This window comes from Leguminivora glycinivorella, chromosome 18, assembly GCF_023078275.1.
Source record: "Leguminivora glycinivorella isolate SPB_JAAS2020 chromosome 18, LegGlyc_1.1, whole genome shotgun sequence".
Lineage (NCBI taxonomy): Eukaryota > Metazoa > Arthropoda > Insecta > Lepidoptera > Tortricidae > Leguminivora > Leguminivora glycinivorella.
The window spans coordinates 1036823-1063614 of NC_062988.1; the positions used below are offsets into that span (position 1 = coordinate 1036823).

General features: G+C 38.3%; 1 protein-coding gene across 1 annotated transcript; it reads right to left on the reverse strand.

Annotated features, from left to right (window-relative positions):
• LOC125236090 (keratin-associated protein 9-4-like) lies at positions 1 to 26677 on the reverse strand. Its single transcript, XM_048142785.1, has 20 exons — positions 26662 to 26677; positions 26058 to 26126; positions 25535 to 25549; positions 24175 to 24192; positions 23730 to 23753; positions 22229 to 22267; positions 21025 to 21054; positions 20809 to 20850; positions 20561 to 20587; positions 18451 to 18477; positions 18134 to 18160; positions 16860 to 16886; positions 16200 to 16226; positions 13411 to 13437; positions 12563 to 12577; positions 11311 to 11346; positions 5381 to 5407; positions 4175 to 4201; positions 1222 to 1248; positions 1 to 93 (listed from the first exon to the last, which is right to left on the reverse strand). The coding sequence occupies exons 2-20, from the start codon at positions 26088 to 26090 to the stop codon at positions 1 to 3; spliced, it is 588 nt and encodes a 195-aa protein (XP_047998742.1). The 5' UTR covers positions 26091 to 26126; positions 26662 to 26677.
• Positions 26678 to 26792: the final 115 nt, after the last annotated feature.

Here is a 26792-nt window from a genome sequence, read left to right on the forward strand (position 1 = left end):
TTAGACGTTAATATTTACTGCACCCACGTCGTGATTGTAAATCTGCAATGCTACGCAGCCTTCCGATCTATCCTTGTTATCTTTGTCAAAGCACTGAAGAACAAAACACAGTTAATAGTATTTTATGCAACAGGCGTTTAAAGGAGGTCAAAAAAGACGAGTGGCGTGGGTAACAATTTGAGGCGAAGCCGAAAATTGTTATTAAGACGCCACGAGTATTTTTTGACTCAGTTAAACACCGTTGCATACAATACTTTTTCTACGACCATGCACATACTTTTGAATAGTTTTCTAGAACAACTTTCGTGAAATTCGCACTGTTTCCTACAAGTATTTTGACTTGTCCTCTGCAATGTTCCTGCACTCACCCTGTCGCTCGCACTCCCCCGCGCCGCCGCCCGCCCCCGGCCGGCGCCCCGCGGCCCGCTATATCCCTTAACGGTTACCTAACAATGCTGTAAGAGCTATATCGTATGCGTGGGTACGCGGGGCGCCGGCCGGGGGCGGGCATCTTTTATGTAGGGTTTTAACGATCTATGCACGACACGGTAAATGACGAATAACAACACGGGAGTAGAAAAAAATATATATCGTCACTACTTTAAAAAAAAAACTTGTTTCTTCATCTATCAATGGAAAGAAAATTGTAGTAAGTATGTATGGAATGCGTATAGACTTACTGCGTTTTAACTTTGAGAAGCAGTTTTTAAAAAGTAGTGACGATATCTACTTGGTATCAAATATTGGCTGCAATCTCTAAAGGCTCATTCAGACGGCGCGCGAATTCGCATGCGATTTTAGACTACGGACTGTTGACTTACCATGAGAAATTAACATGTTCTCAAGCCCACTAACTAGTTAATTATAACTGTAAATTTTAACTCTAGAGGAAAGGATCAAGACATATGTCTAAGGATTAAATGAAGAAAAATTAAGAACAAAATTATGACCCCTTATTCCTTTGAGCGCTCATCGATTTCGTGAAAAGGCCATCGATAGATGGCGTTGGCGCTCGGTACGCGAGCACCGGCAACGCAACGCGCATTTCAACACAGGCAAGAATAATCTTAATAGTTTTGAATTTAATTGCTAGTAACAATTCTTTTGGTTTTACATGAGGACTTTTTGTAAAGTTTACAAGAGATAAGAATAGATTATGAAAACTTCTACTCCTAAGGGCGTAAAAAGGGGTGATAGTTTGTATGGGGATGAAAAACTTACATAAGCATCACATGCTTTCCCAAAACACTGAAATAGTAGTTTATGTCACAAGGGAGCAAAATGATCTATTTTTTTAATATTCAACCAACTCTCAGAGTACCTATTACATTAAGAAATTTAATAGAAAATTGAAGCATGTGTATATATTTTTTAACTTTTACACACATATTTGTGACATATTCATAACCATGCACTAAAAAAACTAATTAAATTTAACCATCAAGCACCTCCCGCCGCCATATTATGTGAGTGTGTTTAGTAAAACGTCTCACTTTGTCGGTTACCATTAAGGCGAGATTTTATTTTATTTTACTTTATTAGGTACACCAAACAGATTTCGTACAAAATCTTGATAACAATTAAAACTTATGCTAAGTGGCTTAAAACTAGCAAGAGATCCAAAACAAGTGTACTCAGCATGTTTTACAATTCAGCGGAAACAATACATATTTTAGCACTATCTAGTAAGTAAAACTACAATAGCAAACATCAGAGAACTATTAGGTAACAATTTAGCTAATACCAAATAAGGGAGTAATTAGCTTAAGCTAAGGGTATACGCATTTAAACTATACGAGTGAGACAAACTTAAACATATTTAAACGGTAGAAGGAAAATTCTTGTATCTTTGTATGAATAAACTGACAAAGCGGTAATAGCAATCCACAAAGTGGGACGTTTTCCGTGCACACTCACATATTTTTATTTTTCACATTATTTTATTATTGTACAGTCACCGGCATAAATAAGTGATGATTTCTGTACCTTGTCACTTTAACGTCGTGTCTGAAATGTCATACGAAATTGTCAAACGATTTAAAGCGACAAGCTACAAAAATCATCACTTATTTATGCCTCCCGAGAAAAGGGCTTGCCGGCTCCTTATCCCTTTCCGTTTATCAATAACTAGTGCCGGCAACGACTTACTTCCCGGCCTCTGTAATAATCTACTATTATAATTATCGTTTGTTTACATTAGCCGTCTTTACACAGTCGCTCTATCGCGCGTTCCCGGAGCGTACAGGATAGCGCGCGGTATTGCCTGTGCGCGCGATTGCGTGTTGTTAGTTTTTAAGGTTCACGTTCTTTCGCGCGTGATTGCGCGTCGAAGTTTTTAAGAACGGAAAGAGCGTGCGTGTAAAGGCTTATCGTACGCGACAGACCGCGTTATTATTGTTTATTGTTATTAATAGTATCGATTTATAAAGAGCAAATAATTCGTGAGCGTCAGAATGGCGGGTGTACATCAAGCAATCCTGGTGTCGTATACGTCAGGAGTTAGTGCTAGCAATGTGCCAAATGTGCGCCAAAATTTGAGCAATGTGCTCTTTGAACTCCAGAGATATTTAAGAAATTAATGACACCCGCCATTCTGACGTCAGGTTGGCGGGTGTACTTCCAGTTCTAGCTAATGGCTGCTTACTCGAGGGTGAAAGTACTGCCTAAGGTTAGTGCTCGCAATGTGCTTCCACATGTATGAAACACACACTAATTCAGAGAGCCGTTGAAGAGTAATATGGGATTGAATAAATATATCTATAAGTATCACTTTTTTGTGAAAAGCGCCTGAATGTTAATGCTGCATTGCAGGTAATGAACATTGCTATTTTATTTCAGCAGGCGTTATAGACATCTTTATTCAATCCCATATTACTCTTCAACGGCTCTCTGAATTAGTGTGTGTTTCATACATGTGGAAGCACATTGCGAGCACTAACCTTAGGCAGTACTTTCACCCTCAAGTTAGCAGCCATTAGCTAGAACTGGAAGTACACCCGCCAACCTGACGTCAGAATGGCGGGTGTCATTAATTTCTTAAATATCTCTGGAGTTCAAAGAGCACATTGCTCGAATTTTGGCGCACATTTGGCACATTGCTAGCACTAACTCCTGACGTATACCACACCAGGATTGCTTGATGTACACCCGCCATTCTGACGCTCACAATAATTCAACCACTAATTCTTTAGTCCACGAGCGTAAATATGTCCGCCATGTTGCGCGCGCCAAAGAACGTACGTGTAAGGTAACGGACCCAATCATGGACAGTTCAAGATAAAATTTTGCCGATTTTTGATATTTCACTGATACATGTAAAAATTCTAGCGCTAAGCGTGTTAAAACTTGAATGTCTTATCCTTCTTTTACATTTCAAGCGTATTGCAGAATAGATATCTATTGGTTTCTTCATAGTTAACAAATTAAAACGAGGTGTTTTTTCTCCAATCATGGACGGCAGTTCTCCAGTAATGGATCCCCCATTATGGACAGTGAAATAAGTTTAAAATTTTGCTTTTAAAGCCAACTGATACTCAGTCAATTTTATAAACCCCAAATAAAATTAGTTTGGGTTATTTTAACATAGGATTGTTTGTTGTAAATTTTGGTTTCGTAAATTGTTCCTTGTCCATCATGGAGGTACGCAGTTTTCCGGGTCCAGTTATGGACACTCGCAAAATAAAAATAACAAACTAGTATGTTTTATACCTTATCTCATGCTTAATCAACTCATTCAAGTTTACACCGAGTATTATTTTTTTATTATTTTATACATGAACTCAACTCTCTTAGCAACATTACTAAGAATTCGTCTTGATATTTTCTTCAGTAAACTGATGACTTTTATCTTGCCGCCAAATCCTTCAGAAATAACCGAATTAAATGAAACTTCAAAATTAAGCAGCTCTATGACTCTAGTTTATGGTACATTGCCGTCAGTTTTTAGAAACTAATTTTAGATACTTATTTTTAAGGATTTGTGGTTTTCTTGTCCATAATGGCATCACCGTCCATTATAGGGTATTTTACATTAAAGACAACCTCAACCACGCGATTGCGCGCCCGCTCCAGCGGTTCTTTCCCTTCCCCTCCCGTCGGCTTTACACGCGCATGGTTTCACACGCGATTGCTGTATCACGCGCGATAGAGCGTCTGTATAAAGGTGGCTATTTACCGATACAATGCACTTTTCCCCGTTACACTGCAAAGTTAATAAAAAAAAATCAGTAAGGACCAGTTGTATCAAACCGTATGTCACCGTTAAAGCATAGTACGCGTTCACCTACACGAGCTTAGACTGTGTGAACGCGCCTCTTTCATATGTTTGATCGCCAGTGTCCGAGGTCCACACCTCGGTGTGGTTAAAGCGTAGACATCTGTTGCGTGACGATGATGTGTCTGTCAAATAACAGTTGCAGAAAAATATATTCCAACATTGATAACAGTAGCAACAAGTGCCAATGAAACATGTTTTGACCACCGGTCTCACCTAGCAAGTACCCTGCCACTAAGCCGATGGTTCTGGGTTCGAATTCAGGTAAGGCAAGCGCATTTATTTGTGTGAGGAAAACAGATATCAGTGCCCGGGTCTTTGATGTTTTCTACGTATATAACGTGAGGATTCTATACGGGCGATGTATCCTGTTATACAGGATGTAACATTAATGCTGGTGATCCATTTAAGAGCATAACCGGTATCGAATAGCGGTTACGAATACCACTTCCTTTTTTTTTAAATAAACACCATGAAAATTAAAGGTACTATAGAAGGTAATGTATAAGCCGTAGGATTTATCTTCGGCAATTATGTTACATAGTGTAGTATCTGATATACGAATATTAAGATAATCATTTTATTAAAAAGTGTTATTAATTAAGAGTAATACTTTTTTTAAATCTGGCCAAGCAGCAATGTACGCTGTCCAACTTAATTTGACATGACATAAACATCATGTTGTAATGACGTTTAGGTAGGTACGCTAATTGATGTGGACATAATACGTGCTCAATTTATTTTATGTATGAGAAAAATATCTCATTTATTCAAAAAACCATGTAGTTTAGGGCCCTTAGGTCCGATACTAATCGTTATTAAGATATTCGCCCGTATGGAATACACACGCTGTATAGTACATATTTGTCGTGTCCTTCTCCCTGGGGAGCTATGAAACGCGGTTAACTACATAACGTCACTACTTTGAAAAAGTCTCGTATCTCACGTTGCTCCTCAAAGTTAAAACGCAGTAAGTCTATATGCATTCCATGCATACTTACTACAATTTTCTTCTCATTGACAGACGAAGATACAAGTTTTTTTAAAAGTAGTGACGATATATTAAACTGTACTAATTAGTATCTATTCATAATCTTTCCAAATTACCGTTGATGTGCAGTTATCTCCAGTGCACTGAAAAAAAAAGTCATATCATAGAGGCAATTCTTTCTCTCTCTCTCCTCAGCATTATTTAATTATTCCCATCTGATTTTGGGGTCTGCTTTTCCTGTTCTTTCCTCCCACTTCGCACGATCGGACGTGTCGTCTACTGAAACCTCGCAGGCTCTCATGTCAATCAATCAATCAATTATTTATTGGTGATAACTACAAAATACACAAGTAAGAAAACAGAAACAGCAAATAAAAGAAATTAAACACATAAGTTACCACGAAACGGTCCCGACTCAGCATAAAATGCTAATCAGAGGGTCAGCGCTGGTCTGGTCATGTCTTTTGCGTAAACGTAAAATAATCTAGATTAAATATGGAGTTGCGTTCCAGAACTCAAGTAGCAGATGCAGGCGTCAAGACTGCTAAAATGGGACTGGGCTGGGCATGTGTGCCAATACTAGCGGAGAAGCCGCCGGCGGACGAGCTTATTGCTCATACAATTTTCGCAGTGTGCATGCGTGATGACACGACTCCACAGTATAGAGTACTATCGTACAGTATGGCCACTCCCGCTCCCCGCTGAAAACGCCGCCCACCCGCTCTCGGTTACCTCACAGTTACCGCCTGTCAAAAACGCGAACAGTCGACCTGTCATATCTCACTCATACAAGCATAGTACCTACGCGTTCACCTACACGAGCTTTGACTGTGTGCTAGGAACGCGCCTCTTTCATATATTTGATCGCCAGTGTCCAAGGTGTGACAACTCACTGAACGCTCGCTTCGCATGTACGGATTGTACGGTTTGCCAAAAAAGTGGTTTACCACTTTTCGACTATTTTAAACACGTGAGATCGAAAAGTGGTAAAGTGCATTAGGGTAATTCCAAATCACAGAAATTCTCGGGTAATTTCGAAAGGGGAATCTGGTTTCCAGTTTTTATACGGTTTTCGAAATTAGACGACTTTCGAAGTTACCTTAATGCACCTTAAACCACTTTTTTGGCTGACATAATATGGAAATGGTGCGCGTGTATTACGCAATGGCCCAATAGGAGCTTCCAGCTACAAGTGTGTGTAGGTTCAAGTAACTTGTGATAGTAACTCTATTCAATAATAACCTAACCACCAAATTAAAATTAAAAAAAAACCCGCCACCGCGACATAGCGGACCGATTTTCATGAAACATGGCTAATAAGAACACTCCCGACTAACTCAGCTTTCAGACAAAAAAAAACTAAATCTAAATCGGTTCATCCGGGAGATACGATACCACAGACAGACACACACACAGACAGACAAACAGACAGACAGACAGACAGACATACAGACAGACAGACGGACGGACAGACAGACAGACCGTCGTTTTTGCGTCGGGGGTTAAAAATCGTCCAGCAAGTCCGATCACCTTCTTTCCTATAGCGTAACATGCCTTATACCATGAACGGTGGGCCAAAATGGTCACAGAGTGGGACCCACGGAAAAGCGTAGATGGTTCAGACCGAAAAAAAAACCGGCCAAGTGCGAGTCGGACTCGCCCACCGAGGGTTCCGTACCTACAAAACTTTTACGTTACTCACATAATTCTAAAGACTGGGCTAGGCTAGAAGTATAGGTTCTCTAATGAGCATAATTGTGTTTAGCGCCACCTCTCGACGAATTCGCGAACTAATTAGCACAGCTTGCGTGAGGTCTTAAAATGTTAACCAAATTCAACATTTTTTATTTTATTTTAAAGTAGGTGTTTTATGTAAAATTTCGTAGCTATAAATTTTAACACCCTTATTCATAAACGTACACTAAAGTATCCAGCCGATAAAGTTCGTTTGTCCCTTTCTATCACATCAATACGTCGGAAAGGGACAAACGAAATTTATCGGCTTGATAACTTTTTTTTTTTTCATTTATTTATTTCGGGACTTTTAATCTTAAGATTATGCCAGTCCCATCGTAACTTAAACTAAATTACAGTCATCTACGGCCTTACAGTATACTGAATTAAATATTTATATATAAACAAATATATCTCCTTTGCCTCTTCTGAGATCGGTATAGCTAAGATACTTTGAAATGCGCCTATATCTAATTTATTTATATTTAGTGACACAATCAACTGTTGTCTGATATTTTCGTTCCGCACACATTCCGCTAATACATGCTGTACATCTTCTACAACATTGCAAGCTTCGCAGTTTGGGGATGGCACTTTCTTCATCATAAAAGCGAACTTTTTAGGAGGAATGTGTCCTGACGAAGTCTTAAACCTATCTTAATTAATGTTCTACTTAACCTAGCATTTGTAAACCAAGGGATATGAGGTGGCTCACTTTGCATAGTCCTGTACCATACACCTTTTTCTTTGCTACGCTCGTCAAAATGTTCTTTCCATATTCCCCGTACTTTCTTATTATATTTATGTAAGATTTCTGAAAAGTCAGGAGTAATATAAATTTCTGCGCCAATATTGCAGGCATCCTTTGCTAAAGTGTCAACTTCCTCATTCCCTCTCAATCCAACATGTGCAGGGATCCATTGCAGTCTCAAAGACCTAATATCACTAGGAAATGAATATAATTTATTCAGCACGGAGTAAGCTATCGCTGTACCTCTGTTTCCAGAGATGCAGCGAGCTACATGCTGCAACTAGCTACTATCTGTAAAGATGAGATTTTTTTGCATTTTAACGTAACTGCATACGATATAGCCTCAGAGACTGCAAATAGCTCCGCCGACATAATGCATATTTCCGAAGTGATATTATAACAACTTTTCATCTTTCAACTTTTTCTTTTCGGAAACATCGAAACTCGCCATTTTTGATTGTTCCCCCGCTCCTCCATGCAAATTTTTCACTATACGAACTATTGGTTCGCAAACAATAGACTATTGTTAGTTATTTAAAATAATAATAATTAAAATATATTCATAACTTCTCAAGCAATAGTGGTTTAAAGTTAACTCGAAAATCGAGCATTTTAGTAAACTTTCATAAAAATTCTTAGAGGAAGTGTAAGAAATATTATAGTATGCCATATATTCGTGAACTACTCAGTAAGCACTTTCATTCGATACCCCACACGGCATGGTTTGATGAAAATTAGTTTTTTCTTTGTATGCGATTTTTGATTGCCAGGGTGCGGGAAAGGGGACCACAAAACTGGTTGGCAACATGTGTTTATATGGTGTCCGGAATCTATAAAATATATATCTGAAGTCAGAATGAGGTGCGCTATTTTTGCAAACGAACATCCCCTTGGAGCCTGCTCTACTAATGATAATTTTTAATTTACCATGTTACTTCACGTACCCTACCCCTAAAAATGTCTATTGAGTTTCTGCCACAGACCACCATGCGGTTTCTGCATATTCTGCGCTGTGCATAGAATTTGCAGAGACATTGCAGAGAGCGCACGCGGACACCGGCGCGGCGCCAGTGGACGCGTCTGTGTGCGTGAGCTAGGTATGCATACAACTACAACTGCTGTAGGCACCGCCCCCCTCAGTAGATCGATGCGATAACATCGATTTAAACTTCCCTAGCCTCGTGGCGCCCACCATACAAAATTTTTGCAAGGGAATTTTGATTCTTATTGTACTTGAGATTGAATTCAATTTCAGTTATTCGAAAAATTTTAGAAACAAAAGAAATTATATTTTATTTGCTTACATGAGAGTTAAAATTCCATTGAAACCATTATGTACTTTAGAAAGTACATTCGGCGCCACGAGGCTAGATACACTGTCACCTACAAATTCGACACTCAAAAGTGTCCGATCGCTTAGTTGCAAATGTGTGCGTCTAGTTGACAAACGAAAACTTCGCAATGTAGTAAAAACTACTTTCATTTTTTTTACAAAAACAACGTTATTTCTTAGTAATTAAAGTTCAATTTCAAATGCAAGCAATTGGCGGTTATGACATTAATAAATGTGATCATCGCGCAAGCCATAAAATTTTATTACCGCAGGTGGCAGTAGGCCTAGCACATGATGGCCGCGGGAGTATGTCGCCGCGAGATAGATGCCACGTCTTCTTCTAACTGTATTAATGACATAAGGACGGGTAGTCTATCTCGCGGCGACATACTCCCGCGGCCATCATGTGCTAGGCCTACAGGTGTGCATATTTTTAAACAAATCTACGTCTTATTGCAGCCAACATAAGTTTAATTCAGTTCGCGCTGCTGCGCGGTAGTTTAGATCGATGCGATAATCCATCGATAATCAGATAATCACCTAAAAACGCGACAAACGCCGTCCACTGCCGCGATCTAGATAATGAATATGACACTGAATTGTGCAAACTATACATAAACCGTGGACGTGGCCTTGAGCGTTCGGATGAATCGGATGGTGTCCTGCCGCAATCTGAGGCGCTGAATGTTTTAAGACTGTGCACACTTACGCCGTGTCTTGCGTGGGCGACGGTCGCGCGACCGTCGCCGTCACTTCTCATCGCATCGTTTCTTCCATATCGATAAGGTTTGATTTCGTATGCGTCGCATCGCCATCGCGCGACCGTCGCCCACGCAAGCCATCGGCTTATCAGTCGCGGTCGTCAGCCGCGTCCGTCAGACGCGTCCCATAATTTGTTTCAAGCTTTATACACAAGTTTTCCTTTCAATAGCAATAGCTAACGTAACGCTTGGCTTGAGTAATAAAAACTGTATAGTTAAATTAATGAAATATGTATAAGTAGGATATTGAAATCTTCTTTCTTCGTTGAGCCATCACAGCTAACTTTAACTTACAAACGGTCTTAAGCACCTGCACTTCTGAAGGCGCTTAAGTCATTTTTGCTAATAAAAAAAACCACAACGTTCTATGAACATTGGTCAAGTGCGAGTCGGTTTTCGACTTTTCCATACAAAGAACTCATGAGCGCCTGAACGACTATGATGGCAAAGTTAACGTTTCGCACTTTCAAGACTTTACGTATATATCTCGGAAACGATAAGAGATAGAGCAAAATGGACTTCAGATTTGGGCTTTCGGTGGCACAAATTCTATGTTTTCGTCAACAGACACCTTTTTTTGGACCGATTTGAATAAAATTTTGCTCAGTCAATTTATAAACGGTCTTAAGCGCCTCCTTTTTAGTAGGAACTTAAGTCATTTTGTACAAATGAAAAAAAATTTGAACAAGTTCTAAAAAGAAAAAGACAGAAATGAATTTTTTTATACCTGTCCAACGCGCTTACACAATTTTAAGACGTTTAGTACCTACTTGCAGCGGCAGTGAGTGAAATTCGTAATCTGAGTTTTTTTCTTAAGTCCGACTTACGCTTGACTGTAGATTTCTAATAGGTTTTCCTGTAATCTACAGGGAGAGGGCTATCTAGTGTATTTTTTTGAAAATTTTACGCTAAGTAGTTTCGGAGATAAGGGGGGGAATGGTCATTTTTTGCTTATTTTCTTAAATTACTTCTAAATTACCAAAACAAAAAATATAAAAAAAATATATTTCAGATGCTGATAAAATGCTCTTTCATTTGATATGTAACACAATATAGTTTTAATAACTTTGATTTTTAATTTTCAATTTTACCCCCCAAAAGTGACCCCTGTGATTAAATTTCATTTAATTAAATTACATGTCCGTCTTTGGGCCACAGGTTTACATATGTGTGCCAAATTTCAAGTAAATCGGTCCAGTAGTTTCGGAGAAATCGGCTGTGACAGAGGGACAGACAGACACGCGAGTGATCCTATAAGGGTTCCGTTTTTCCTCTTTGAGGTACGGAACCCTAAAAATGGCCGGACGACTGGGACGCATTTTACAAATGTCAGAAATTTGTGGTAAAAGCTAGGGGAGGCTTTTGTCCAGCAGTTAGACACTACATAAGCTCCACAAAAAAAAAATGGTCAGTATCAAAAAGAGCGCATCACTAAAAACTTAGGCATAGGTATTAATTTTTTTTTACCTTGACATTAGTATCTATACTTGACGTGATGTCTATCTGCACATATGATGAAAACAAACAATATTATACACCCTGTTTTTATTGAATTCTGTTAACTTTAAGGGATTGTTCTTTAGATCAAATACAATTAATTTCTCTAAAAAACTAGCGTCTCAACTCTTACGGTTATCGAGTTAAAAAAATAGAAATAATTACTGAACACGTGTGTGAGCCTTTACCGCTTCCCAATGTTATTTATTTTGATATGTGCCGTCAATCACTTGACACTAACTTGAATATTATTCTTAAGGGTCTCTCACACTAATTAATTAATTTATTATCTTATCTATGAACACGATGAAAACTTTTTTTGCGAATATAACTAAAAATGTTATACAGGGTGGTTCCTGATAACGAACCTAACGACATGTCGAATTTAACGGAAAACAAAAAAAAACACGGTGTAGGTATATGTACCTACACCATGACAAATGAAAACAAATTTTCTTTCCTCCGGCCGGAAAGCGTCAAATTTCAGGCCGCTGCGCTAAACGAAGTTACCGCTTCCCAGTTCCGTCGGACAGAAAAATAATATACACACCTTCGTTACACGACAGTTCCATGTGATTTGAGACATTTCTTACTTTACTGGCCTAGGTATATAATCTGTTAATTTCATTTCTTTTCATTTCATAATAATATAACCCATGAGTTGTATTTTTTTTTAGATATTTAGAGCATGCTTATTACTTAAATACATATAGTGTAGTAGTGCAATTCCCGATAAGTTTCTACATTTGGATCACGTCTCCGATTTGGATAAAAATTGGTAGGCTGATAGAGTCCCTGATGCTGAGCAAGATCCACTAGGTTTCCTAAAATGTCCTAGGTTGATTGTATGAAGCTTTCCTTTTTTGTTGCCGAAAATGTATAGAAATCTGGTAACAAAAAAAGGAAGGTTTCATACAAACTACATAGGACATTTTGGGAAAGGCTGATAGAGTCCGTGATGCTGAGCAAGATAGTGGATCTTGCTCAGCATCACGGACTCTATCAGCCTACCAATTTTTATCCAAATCGGAGACGTGATCCAAATGTACAAACTTATCGGTAATGGCTGAGTACGTAATTAGTTTATTATTCAATAGACATAATTAATCTGAAGTATTTGCACACAATTGATAATTTTTTTTGCACTTGCGTTTAAATAATCAAGTTTAGTTAAAACAAAATATAACAAATATTTGAATATTTATATATATAACATACATACTATTTTTATATCGGCCTGAAAAAAAAAAGAAGTACTACAAGGAGGTGCTTTCTTTGATAGTTTGTAACAACTAAGGTCTGGCTAAGGGTCTCCCCAAACCCATCGACCAGCCAAAAATCGCTCGTTAGTATGAACGGCTAGAGCCGATTCCCCGCCAATGCTAGGTTTGGGGAACCCACAACATTTTACACAGCCTCGTTGGTGCAAATGTTGTTTTAAACAATGAAATTATGTTTTCCCCTCACTAGCTCGGAAACACGTGTTTTGTCCTTTAATACCAGCGGGTAAAAACGCATTTTATCCACTAGTGGGTAAAGTAATTTGACCTTGAATAAAGTCAAATTAACTGCTTTAAAATTGATAAAAGTAGGTTAATCTAGTAATAAAGATGATTTACCACCTGTGGAACTACTGGAAGCAGTGATAAACGCATTTTTTGCGTTGTAGTTTCCTCGCTGTAGTGAGGGGAAAAGTTTTGTGTTACACTCGGGTTCAAATGTATTTTACTTCTCGTGTGTTAAAAAACTCGCAAGTTCAGGATTCTATTCTCGAACCACTCGCTTCGCTCGTGGTTCAACTATAGAATCCTTTCACTTGCTCGTTTTTCAAGTCCACACTCGGCGTTAAGATACAACTTTGCACCCTTGTATAACAAATAACTATTACATAATCCTTGCTGCGAACTTGGCTCGGCCAGTTGTAAACAAGGGCTATGACCACGGTGTTTTCAGTCAAAGGAAATATTAAATCCGATGTACTTTGGATATACCTGGGAAACACGACAATAGAGGGCGTGAAAAACAATTGAATGATTCTATTCAATATACTCTATGGCTATGACTACCTACCGTGGACGTACAGTCTGCTCCCTCGCACTGCAATAAAAAATAACCTTTAGTGTTATTTTGGCAAGTTGATCATATATGTAAATCTACAATTGACCCAGGCTTCGCATGGGGATTAAAGCAAAAAATAAGTAAGTATTAGGTGAAAGTACTAGCACAGAACATATAATAGGTATACTAGTATGGTACTAGTGCTCGATACTTAGTTCAGCTACTATACTAGTTAGTATTTGACATGGGCACTGTTAATAGTTATTTGTTATACAAGGGGGCAAAGTTGTATTTTAACGCCGAGTGTGGAATTGAAAAACGAGCAAGTGAAAGGATTCTATAGTTGAACCACGAGCGACGCGAGTGGTTCGAGAATAGAATCCTGAACTTGCGAGTTTTTTAACACACGAGAAGTAAAATACATTTGCACCCGAGTGTAACACAAAACTTTTCCCCTCACTATAGCGAGGAAACTACAACGCAAAAAATGCGTTTATCATTGCTTCCAGTAGTTCCACAGGTGGTAAATCATCTTTATTACTAGATTCACCTACTTTTATAAATTTTAAAGCTTTAAGGCTTTAAGGTTCCGCAGCTACCTTTATGGCAGACGCCAGCGTGTGAAAACAGATGATGATTTGTCCAACTGGTGCGAGCTCTCCGCTGGTGTTCCGCAGGGGGGGATTCTTTCACCAATTTTATTTTCCATTTTTATCAACGGTATCACTAGTGCACTTAAGTCATCATACCATCTTTACGCAGACGACCTACAGATTTATGCAGCGGCTGGCTTAGACGATCTTCCCTCGCTGATTCATCAAGTGAATTGTGACTTAGAGTCCATACGGGATTGGGCGAGCAGATTTGGGCTCAAAATTAATGTTCTTAAGTCACAGGCGATAGTCATTGGCAGCCCTTACTTCGTAAGCAAGCTCTCAGACATGGTGATACCTGAAATTTTGTTTGATGGGTGCACTATCCCTCTCTCCTCTACTGTTCGAAATTTAGGTATCACCATGGATCAGACGCTGTCTTGGGCTCCTCATATTGCTGAAGTGAGTAAAGGTATTTTTGGGTCCCTTCATTCTCTTCGTCGATTGCAGAATTTCCTCCCTTTCCATACCAAGTTGACTCTTGCACGATCTCTCTTGCTACCCCTTCTTGACTACGGTGACGTTGCATTAGTTGATCTCAACGAGGAATTGCTGGACAAGCTCGAGCGATTACAGAATGTTTGCATCCGGTACATATTTGGCCTCCGCAAATATGACCACATTTCTGATTTTCGCTCCCAGCTCGGGTGGTTGCCGATCCGCCGACGTAGAGATGTGCGTGTTCTGTCCTTACTTTACAACGTACTTTATAACCCCTGTTCTCCTTCTTACCTTACCGAGAGATTTAAGTATCTGGCTGAGGGCAGTGAACACCGTTTACGTTCAAGTGCGAATCTCACGCTTGCTATTCCTATGAATAATACACATACGTACGCAAAATCATTCACGGTGCGCGCTGTGAAATTGTGGAATGAGGTGCCTCTGTCGCTCAAACGGTCTCAGTGTGTGACATCACTCAAGGTGAATCTGAAGAAACTTTGGCTTTCTGAACAAGTATGATAATGGTTGGGAATTTTATATATATATTATGTATGTATTGATATATTTATATATTGGTTAGGTACTTATTTTGTATTTTATTTATGTACTCTAGTATGTAATTTATTTAATAGTGTCATTTTGTATTTATGTAGTTTATATAATTGTTAGCAATATTTTGGATTACTTTTGACCTTTATTGTACTCCTGTAAGTTTGTCTATCTTACGTACTGGAACGATCCTCTCATCTTCTCCAAGGTTAGCTGGAAGAGATCCCTTTTAGGGATAAGCTCGCCTTTGTATCTCTATTCCTACAAATTGTATATAAACTGTTGTACACAATAAAGTGATTACTACTACTACTACTATTAAAGCAGTTAATTTGACTTTATTCAAGGTCAAATTACTTTACCCACTAGTGGATAAAATGCGTTTTTACCCGCTGGTATTAAAGGACAAAACACGTGTTTCCGAGCTAGTGAGGGGAAAAATCTTATACGTTCTTAGATAGACTTGAAATAATATTTTTCCCCTCTCTAGCTCGGAAACACGTGTTTTGTCCTTTAATACCAGCGGGTAAAAACGTATTTTATCCACTAGTGGGTAAAGTAATTTAACCTTAAATAAAGTCAAATTAACTGCTTTAAAATTGATAAAAGTAGGTGAATCTAGTAAGTAATAAAGATGATTTACCACCTGTGGAACTACTGGAAGCAATGTTAAACGCATTTTTTGCGTTGTAGTTTCCTCGCTATAGTGAGGGGAAAAGTATTGTGTTACACTCGGGTGCAAATGTATTTTACTTCTCGTGTTTTAAAAAACTCGCAAGTTCAGGATTCTATTCTCGAACCACTCGCTTCGCTCGTGGTTCAACTATAGAATCCTTTCACTTGCTCGTTTTTCAATTCCACACTTGGCGTTAAAATACAACTTTGCCCCCTTGTATAACAAATAACTATTCTCCTCTATCGTTCGGAAGTTTGAAAGAGCAATAAATGCTGGTTATTTTGTTAATCGTCGGTTATAAGGGTCCAGGTTTATGCCGTTTTCACATTATCCGATCCGATATCGGATGTCGGAAGAATTTCCATAGAAAAAACCAAGATGGCGCCTACAATGTATGGGATATCGGTCCGACATCCGATATCGGATCGGATAATGTGAAAACGCACTTAATGCCTTTCGTGTATAATTAATTATTTTGTTACCAAGACTGTGCAGGAGGAAGTATAGCACTGAAATACAAAAAGGCTAAGTTAAGAGTAATAATACAAACTTGAAATAGAATAATACTTCAATAAAGAAGTGTACACATTTTTTGCCTATTAAGCCTCCGCCACACATAAAGCGTTTTGATAGCGTAGCGTGCGCCGGCGGGACGCTGGCGTTCCGCTCGCAATCCGCGCTCGTTAGTTCCCGCCGGCGTCCGCTGGGCGCAACGCCTGTGTAGCCGAGCTTTTAGACGGTACGAGAACTGGCATACGAGTTTTATTACATTGCGGTACCTATTTGTTGGATGTGCAAAATTGTACAAAATCGTTTCAGTACAGATAGCTCTCGGTAGTTTCGACCTGACAAGAAATGGACCCACTTTGCGCACTAGTGCTGGCAGAAAGCACCATCTGTGCTTACTAAAAAAAATTATGCGCACTGCCAAGGAGTGGAATTCCTTGCCGACGGCTATATTTCCGAGCTCATATAACCCGGCAACCTTCAAATCAAGAGTGAACAGGCATCTTCTGGGCGAGCTCACTCCATCGTAGGCCACGTCTTTGCCTTTGGCTAGTCTGTGGCCAAGAGTAAGCCCATTTATAATAATATAAAAAAACATAAAATTATTTAGGTAAACTAATAAAATATTCACTTACGATAGATGAACACCCTTCTCCTTTGCACTGCAACAATATTATTGTGTCACTAGGGAGCAAAATGACTGAATGAAGCAATAGCCCGGGATTGTAAAATAGAATTCCGAGCTTAGTGAGATGGGTCATTTTTTTCAAAGTTGTCCACCCCACTTTTTTTGTAACATGGGTATTTTTTACGCGATTCATACTCAGAATCGAGAGCTCTTTCGATCCTGATAGGAGAAAAAAAATGTCCCAAGATTTCCATACATTTTTTCGAACTTTCCATTCCGTCACCGCCATACAAATTGTATGAAAAAGTGGTAACGGAATGGGAAAAACCTTGGGACACTTTTTTTTAGGGTTCCGTAGTCAACTAGGAACCCTTATAGTTTCGCCATGTCTGTCTGTCCGTCCGTCCGTCCGTCCGTCCGTCCGTCCGTCCGTCCGTCCGTCCGTCCGTCCGTCCGTCCGTCCGTCCGTCCGTCCGTCCGTCCGTCCGCGGATAATCTCAGTAACCGTAAGCACTAGAAAGCTGAAATTTGGTACCAATATGTATATCAATCACGCCAACAAAGTGCAAAAATAAAAAATGGAAAAAAATATTTTATTAGGGTACCCCCCCTACATGTAAAGTGGGGGCTGATATTTTTTTTCATTCAAACCCCAACGTGTGATATATTGTTGGATAGGTATTTAAAAATAAATAAGGGTTTACTAAGATCGTTTTTTGATAATATTAATATTTTCGGAAATAATCGCTCCTAAAGGAAAAAAAAGTGCGTCCCCCCCCTCTAACTTTTGAACCATATGTTTAAAAAATATGAAAAAAATCACAAAAGTAGAACTTTATAAAGACTTTCTAGGAAAATTGTTTTGAACTTGATAGGTTCAGTATTTTTTGAGAAAAATACGAAAAACTACGGAACCCTACACTGAGCGTGGCCCGACACGCTCTTGGCCGGTTTTTCTAATATTAGGACTGAAAGAGCTCGCGATTATTTATTTATTTTATTTACAAACAAAAATCTCTAATTAATTACACAGTATTGTTAAACCAATAAGGTTTGTCTCGATACCTATTCCATTCCGCGGTAGATGTTATACAATACAACAATCATATAATTAATGTAGGCATACTATTCATTATACATATTATAACCAAAACAACAAATCGCCAACATTGCACTGAGCGCAAATTCTGAGTGGAAAACACATAAAAAATTCCAAATCTGAAAAAAAAGTGGGGTGGACAACTTTGAAAAAAATGGCCGACATACATAACAGCATGTTACCTCCGCTGTGCAATGGTTTCCGGAACACTGCAAAAAAAGTCATCATTAAGTATTTAAAACTTCCGCAACCAAGAACCCGCTCAGATGCCTGAAGAAACTTTGTTCAATGGAAAAAAATCCAAGATGGCGCCTGTAATGTATGGGATATCGTTCCGACATTCCATATCGGATCGGATACAAAAAAACAAAAAGATAATAAGAACGAAATCACCATTCATTTTGAGTCAACGACTCATTGAAAGAAGTAAAATATTTGATTGTAAGGTTATCGCGCTAGCCAAGTAAGTAAACAGATAAAGTTTAAGTTTATATCTCACCATCGCCTTACACCTCGCTCCAGTACACTGAAGAAAAATGCGGAAAAATCTGTGTCTTAACTCTTACTGTTACAGAGTTATTAAAAAAAAATAATGGCTCAAAAAGTGGATAGTATTTACTCACACTTATTATGTCATATCTTATTATTATTATATTTTATACCTTTAAACGAGCCATTCTTGTATATTTTTAAATTAAAGGAAAAATGGAAAAATTCACACCCCCGGCAGGACTCTTCCATTTTTCCTTTAATTTAAAAATATGTAATATCGCTCGCAGACGTTTCTGCATGATAAAAAACAAATTGAGCAATTATTGTATTTTTATTTATTTACACACCGTGTTTTTTTTGTTTTCCGTTAAATTCGACACGCAGTTAGGTTCATCATCAGGAACCACCATGTATATCACTTTTTGTTAAATTCGAAAATTTTTTTTTGGAATAAATGATATAATTAGTGTGAGAGGACCTTAATCATAACATTAAAGTCATTGTCAAGTGTTTGACGGCACATGTCCAATCAAATAACATTAGGAAGTGGTAAGGGATGCCACACATGTGTTCACTAATTAAATTATTCTTATTAATAATTCGATAACCGCAAGAGTTAAGAGGCTAGTTTCTAGAAATGTATTGTATTTGAACTAAAGAATCTTCCCTTAAAGTTAACGGAATTCAATAAAAACAGGGTGTACATACCGGCGATCTCAAAAACCGCTCTAACGATTTCGCTGAAATTTGTTATGTGGGGGTTTTCGGGGGTGAAAAATCGATCTAGCTTAGTCTTAGGTCCCTGCAAACGCGATTTTTCGAGTTTATTCAGATACTAGGTATTACATGTGTATGCAACAAAATATACAGCGCGTAAACCTAATAAGGGCGATAAATGAAACCAGGCATATAATTCAATATTGTTATCATTAATTAAGAGGTGTTTTTGTGTTACTCTTAATTTTCTCCCCATAATGAATTTTTGAAAAAATTCCCAGCAGCAATGTACTGTAAACGTTGTTGCGATGACAATCAATGACAACTGTCAACGAGCGATAAACGCGAGTGTGTTTGCATTACGTTGCGGGCCGAATTAATTTGTATGGATAAAAAAAATATTTCAATTTTAAGTAAGAGTTATCTAATTCCATTTTTAGGGTTCCGTAGTCAACTAGGAACCCTTATAGTTTCGCCATGTCTGTCTGTCCGTCCGTCCGTCCGTCCGTCCGCGGATAATCTCAGTAACTGTAAGCACTAGAAAGCTGAAATTTGGTACCAATATGTATATCAATCACGCCAACAAAGTGCAAAAATAAAAAATGAAAAAAAATGTTTTATTAGGGTACCCCCCCTACATGTAAAGTGGGGGCGGATATTTTTTTTCATTCCAACCCCAACGTGTGATATATTGTTGGATAGGTATTTAAAAATGAAGACAGGTTTACTAAGATCGTTTTTTGATAATATTAATATTTTCGGAAATAATCGCTTCAAAAGGAAAAAAAAGTGCGTCCCCCCCCCCTCTAACTTTTGAACCCTATGTGCAAAAAATATGAAAAAAATCACAATAGTAGATATTTATGAAAACTTTCTAGGAAAATTGTTTTGAACTTGATAGGTTCAGTAGTTTTTGAGAAAAATACTGAAAACTACGGAACCCTACACTGAGCGTGGCCCGACACGCTCTTGGCCGGTTTTTATGTCCTATACTCACCACCGTTAAGAGGTTCGCCCGTATTAGGTTTACACGTTTAGGTATACTTTTTATTTATCAAAAGGCTATAATATACTGGATGGTTCTTGTTAATGAGCCTAATGACATGTCAAATTTAACGAAATAAAAAAATGCGGTACATAATAGAAAACGACAGTATAAACCACGTCTTTTTGCAGCACCTACATACATACATATAATCACGCCTGTATCCCATAAAGGGGTAGGCAGAGCACATGAACTACTAAGTTTCAGTGCCACTCTTGCAGCAGCAGCACTGTCTACCAAAAACTTTTTAAAACTGTCGATAAAAATGTATGATTTTCAACTTGGATACCTAGACTAGCTACAACTCGCCAAAACTGCCAAAAGTAACACGTAGAATAATAATCTATTTTTTTACCGTAGCTGCGCATTTTGCTCCAACGCACTGGAAAATAAATTCATATATTTAATCTATGATAGGCCTGATTTAGATTTTAGACGGCTTGCGAACTCGCATGCGATTTTATTTACATTGCGGGCTGTTGAGGTTTCAGCATACAATTTTGCACATCCATCAATAACCGCAATATAATAAAACTCGTATACGAGTTCTCGTACCGTCTAAATGGGCCCTAACAATGAAACAATCTGATATTTTAGACTCACCTCTATTTCACATGGACGTATGTCGTCATCTTTCGAGGTACACTAAAAATTTCAAATTCTATTCTTAATGTAAAATTGTCGAACTTACTCAAGTTCAGAATTAATTTTATCGGAATAAATATCTCTTATAAGATCCATCGTACAAAGTCGCATGCGACTTCGCACTTCGTGTAAATGAGCCCTAAGTGTCTTTTAAGAATGGTTCATAGTACTTACTTTTCCCTCGCACAAAGCTGGTCCACTGCACTAAAATATACGTCACTATTATTATTTATTTTTAACTTCTGATTAGCAGAAACGTCTGCAATCGATGCCACTAGGCTTAGAATAAATTTAAAAGTGGAAAATGTCTGCCTTGGGTGAGACTTGAACTCACGGCCTCTGGATCAATATTCCAGCGCTCTGCCAACTGAGCCACCAAGACTTCAACCAAGCCAGCGAAATTTTCCACTACTAAGGTCAATGGGACCCGTAGCGACATCTACCGTAAGAATGTTAAACTTCTTAAACGGCAACCGGAGTTCCAAGTCATATTGGAAATTCACCAGTTACGATGCGCTAACCATGCTAAATTTTTAACTTCTGATTAGCAGAAACGTCTGCAATCGATGCCACTAGGCTTAGAATAAATTTAAAAGTGGAAAATGTCTGCCTTGGGTGAGACTTGAACTCACGGCCTCTGGATCAATATTCCAGCGCTCTGCCAACTGAGCAACCAAGACTTCAACCAAGCCAGCGAAATTTTCCACTACTAAGGTCAATGGGACCCGTAGCGACATCTACCGTAAGAATGTTAAACTTCTTAAACGGCAACCGGAGTTCCAAGTCATATTGGAAATTCACCAGTTACGATACGCTAACCATGCTAAATTTTTAACTTATGATTAGCAGAAACGTCTGCAATCGATGCCACTAGGCTTAGAATAAATTTAAAAGTGGAAAATGTCTGCCTTGGGTGAGACTTGAACTCACGGCCTCTGGATCAATATTCCAGCGCTCTGCCAACTGAGCCAGAGGCCGTGAGTTCAAGTCTCACCCAAGGCAGACATTTTCCACTTTTAAATTATTATTTATGTCACAAATCAAGCAAGGTTCACCGAGGCAATTTTGACTGTGGAGAAGTTTACCAATCGAAATATTTTCCATGTTTTACACTATTAACTTTACCATTATTGAGTGTTATATCATATGTGACCAGTGTGGCCCAGAGAGAACTAACTATTACCTAGTGTACATACATAAATGGCACTAGGGCGGTAAAATAGCTCATTACGTATCAATATGCAGGCATGTAATAACACCGTTTACGAGCAAGTGTAATGAAAAGTAATATAAGTTTTATTTTCATTGGTTATTAATATTTGAATAAGAAAGAATAAATGTCAGAGCATGTTATATAATATTTAATTAATTTATTTACTTTAGCTGAACAAGTTTTACTCGTATCAATGTTTATGTACTGAAAAATAAATAAGCCACATATTAGAATAAAACTTTTTAATGACTACTTACTATCGTCTAAATATACAATTTATATATCAAGCAGATAATTACTCTAATAATAAATCTGTGCATGCCCAGTATTTAGTCCATCACTTTCATCAAAATATACCAGTTCATTTTAGATTCCATTAACTCTCAAATAGTCCTTACACCCTGGCGGGTGTTGCCTCTGCCGCGTGTGTCCCATGATACGGGCAAGGGCAACATCCGCTCGGTGTACCCCTTACATTTCATTAAAGTGTCGAAAGGGCCTCTACGCGTTGGCTTCGGCCCCGCGCGCGCACGCCTCCCAAAGGTCCGGAATACCATTGTTCCGTGATGGGAAAGACATACAAATAAATATGTGCATGCAAGTTATTTTTTTTATTCAAGAAAAATGGTAAAATGTACTGTTTTGGGCAAGAATTTGCTACCTTTCGAACTTTGGATAGACCGCATTCGGTACTCTAGATTTTTAACAGCGGACGGTCTGGCTTAGCGCGTAGTCACCCTGCCTGCTACGCCGCGGTCCCGGGTTCGAATCCCGGTAAGGGCATTTATTTGTGTGATAAGCACAGATATTTGTTCCTGAGTCATGGATGTTTTCTATGTATATATTTGTATATTATATATATCGTTGTCTGAGTACCTGCAACACAAGCCATCTTGAGCTTACCGTGGGGCTCAGTCAATCTGTGTAAGAATGTCCTATAATATTGTACCTAAAGGTAGTATGTTCAAATCTTGCCTCAAACGGTGAATCATTTATTAAATACAACATAATTTGTTAAATATTGCTACCTAACCTAAGCTTTTATTTTAGTTTTCCATTAATGTAAAAAATATATACCTAGGCTACTTTACAAACCATATTACGTTTAAAAATTAAAATTTTAAAAAAACCCCCGACTGCGACATAGTAGACCGATTTTCATGAAACATGGCTAAGAACACTCCCGACTAACTAAGCTTTCAGACAAAAAAGACTAAATCTAAATCGGTTCATCCGTTCGGGAGCTACGATGCCACAGACAGACACACACACAGACAGACAAACAGACAGACAGACAGACAGACAGACAGACAGACAGACAGACACGTCAAACTTATAACACCCCTTCGTTTTTAACCCCCGACGAAAAACGAAGGGGTGTTATAAGTTTGACGTGTCTGTCTGTCTGTCCGTCTGTCTGTCTGTCTGTCTGTCTGTCTGTCTGTCTGTCTGTTTGTCTGTCTGTGTGTGTGTCTGTCTGTGGCATCGTAGCTCCCGAACCGATGAACCGATTTAGATTTAGTTTTTTTGTCTGAAAGCTGAGTTAGTCGGGAGTGTTCTTAGCCATGTTTCATGAAAATCGGTCCACTATGTCGCGGTCGGGGGTTTTTTCAAAATTTTAATTTTGTGGTTAGGTTATTGCGTCGGGGGTTAAAAATATACATACGTTTTCTGTACAAAAAGCTGAACACTACAAAAAAAGAAATGATATCAGGTATCTGTACAAATAAATAACTAAGTATTATATCAGAGAGATCAAAGATGGCGCCTTTAATGTATATCGGTCCTATGTACCTCCGATATCGGATCGGAAAATGTAAAAACGCACTTAGGTGTACCAAAAGTCGTAACATCTGTTGGTAGTGTCTGTACACCCCAAAACAATGTGCTTAATACGACGATAACAACGTATAAGGTACAATCGGCAAATCTTTTTTTCAGATTGCGCTTTGTACGTTGTTGTCGTCGATTTATCAAGCATAATGTCATGTTCCATTCCTAAAATCAACCAAAGATAAGTTTGCAAACAATTTTGATGGCCTCTGTAAGTAAACGCCATCATTTCATCGAAGTTTGACGTGTAAAATAACAGTTGCACCGCATGTACTTACATTCAAATTGCCACAAGCCTAAAAAGAGTAAAAAAAACATCAGCCAACAGTTAAAAAACCTAAATGAGTATTAAGATTTTTTTTATATTTTTCAAAATATGTTTTACAAATATTTTTAAGGCGTTCTAGTTTATTAAGGTGGTTCTCATTAAGATCTGGATAACAAATGTCTGCATAGTCTAAATGGCATAAAAAGCGATTGTGATAGCTCAATTTTGTTCGCGATAGGCAAGAAGTTTCGAAGTCGGCGAAGTGAACCCATTGAGGCGAACACCTTCCTGCTTACCGCTTACCTCGTTAATCTGAGGAATCAAAGATATTTATAATTACAGTCTATTAAAACCCCGAGATTCTTTACCTGTTTAGAGAAAGGAATTACGACACCATCAAACGTTATGGCATGTAGCGCAGAGAAGTCAATCCTAGGAATTAGTTTGGAGCTACCTATGAAAATCGTTTGGGTTTTTGCAGGGTTGACTACAAGTCCGTAACGCCTACTTCAATCAGAAATGTAGTCCAAGTCACGATTAACGGTGTCGATAATCAAAGGAGATCACTAACTGTGCCTTGAGAAGAAATTTGAAGGTCGTCGGCAACAGAAAAAATAAGTGGAGACGACACGCCACCCTGCGTAACACCAGCCAACGTGTAGCACCACGAATGAAAGGATAGAATCAAGTTTAACACGTTTCCGACGACCTTTCAAATAGCTGCCAAACCAATCAATAAGGAAAGGGAGGATAGAAATAGGGCGATAGTCAAGAGAAAGAGGAAGGAGTTGACAGAGAGGTTATGAAAAACTGAGTAGTTCAAGATGTGAGTTATAAGGTAAAAGGAAATCAAGAAGAGGAATAATCATGTTACGGCTAACGCTGTCCACCCCACCTGCATTGCAGGAAATAGTTAAAATATTCTTTTTAACATCACTTTCAGTGAATTGAGTGAAACAGGAAGAAGGATGATCTGGAAGTGAAATGTTAGAAAGAAAGTTGAGTGTTTGATTTAGCTGGCCCAGAAAAAGAAGTAGAATTAGAAAAGTGCTGATTCAGTCGATCAAAATCTTGAATCTTGTGCAGACTTCCCAACTCCTAAGAAATCTCCAAACGTTAGCAGGATCATCATTCTCAACAGCCCTGTGTGTGGCGCTGGCGCCTCTCGGTATCGCTTCACACAGTACTGCATCTGATACGCAATGTATGATACCTGCATTTGTTTTTATCAGACGGGTTTCCTTTGTATTTTGCTTTGGCCAGATTTTTCTTGACTATGAGTGACTTAATATCTTCAGTCAGCCAGGGAGCGGGAACATGTCTGATTTTAATCGTTTTCTGCATTTACTTAGGTAATATTTAGTACTCACGTATAACCCATCAACCTGGAACAAAATAACGCTTAAAAAATACTTTACAAAAAGTTTAATATCTGATAGTTCCTTAATTATCACTACACTGATAAGAGTTTATGACGAGTTTCTATTACCCAAATTATATATACAAGGTGCTCGCGAGGAACCCATATAACTTTAACGGCATATTCTTGGTCACATTTTAAGACTAAAATGTCATATAAACTTTTCTAGATTTCGTCTAGTTTCAGAGATATTGCCAATTTAAAAAAAACATTTCCGTATTGTTACTCAGTAGAAAAGGTTTCTTAACAGCGCTGATGCGCAATTGTGGAGCATAGTCTCACAGTAGTCATTGATAGATGTCAAAATGTGACAAGAAAAACTTCCAAATAATTTGGTTTTTAGAAAAATAAATGAAGGAACTCATTTTAATTGCCAACTTTATGGATAAAAAAATTTTTTTATGTGAAAATACGTCATATAGCATAGCATAATGAATCAAGAACGACCAATAACTCGATTTAAAAAAACGTACCAGCACCAATGAAGACAATATTAACAACCACATCTGGGAGATACAGATCCAATTAGAAGGAATGCCAAACTGAAATTGAGACAAGTAAATGATTATAACTTAGTGTTACAAATTGATCATAAGAGTAGTTAATCAATTTACACAGCTAACTTGAGGATTAATTTCTAAATTTAAATGTACATAGAATCATGTCCATTTTGGAATGCTTTTTGGTTAAGTACGTATTTAGACTATAATTATTTTAGATTTTATTATAATATAAAGCCACTAGCGCCCGCTGGCGTCGTTAATACGCTTTATTGCATTTCTTATGAGACTGCCATTGGCGACGTGTTGAATTGCAGTCAAATGTATGAGAACTCTATTGGAATGCGTATCGAATCCGCTTTAAAATAGGTGACACCTATAGAAATGCCACCACTAAGACAGAACATCCGGACAAAATAAATGAATACATATCATACACTGACTGAGTCCCATGCACGGTAAGCTCAAGAAAGCTTGTGTTGTGGATACTCACTGTACTCAGACAACGATATATATAATATACAAATATATCAGACTCAGGAACATCTGTGCTCATCACACAAATACATGCCCTTACCGGGATTCGAACCTGGGACCGCTGCGTACCGCTGCGCGCTCGGCCAGACCGGTCGTCAAAAAAATAATATTTGCACAATTTAAAGACAGAGACTCCCATTAATATTGAGTTTGATTACAATCCATATAATC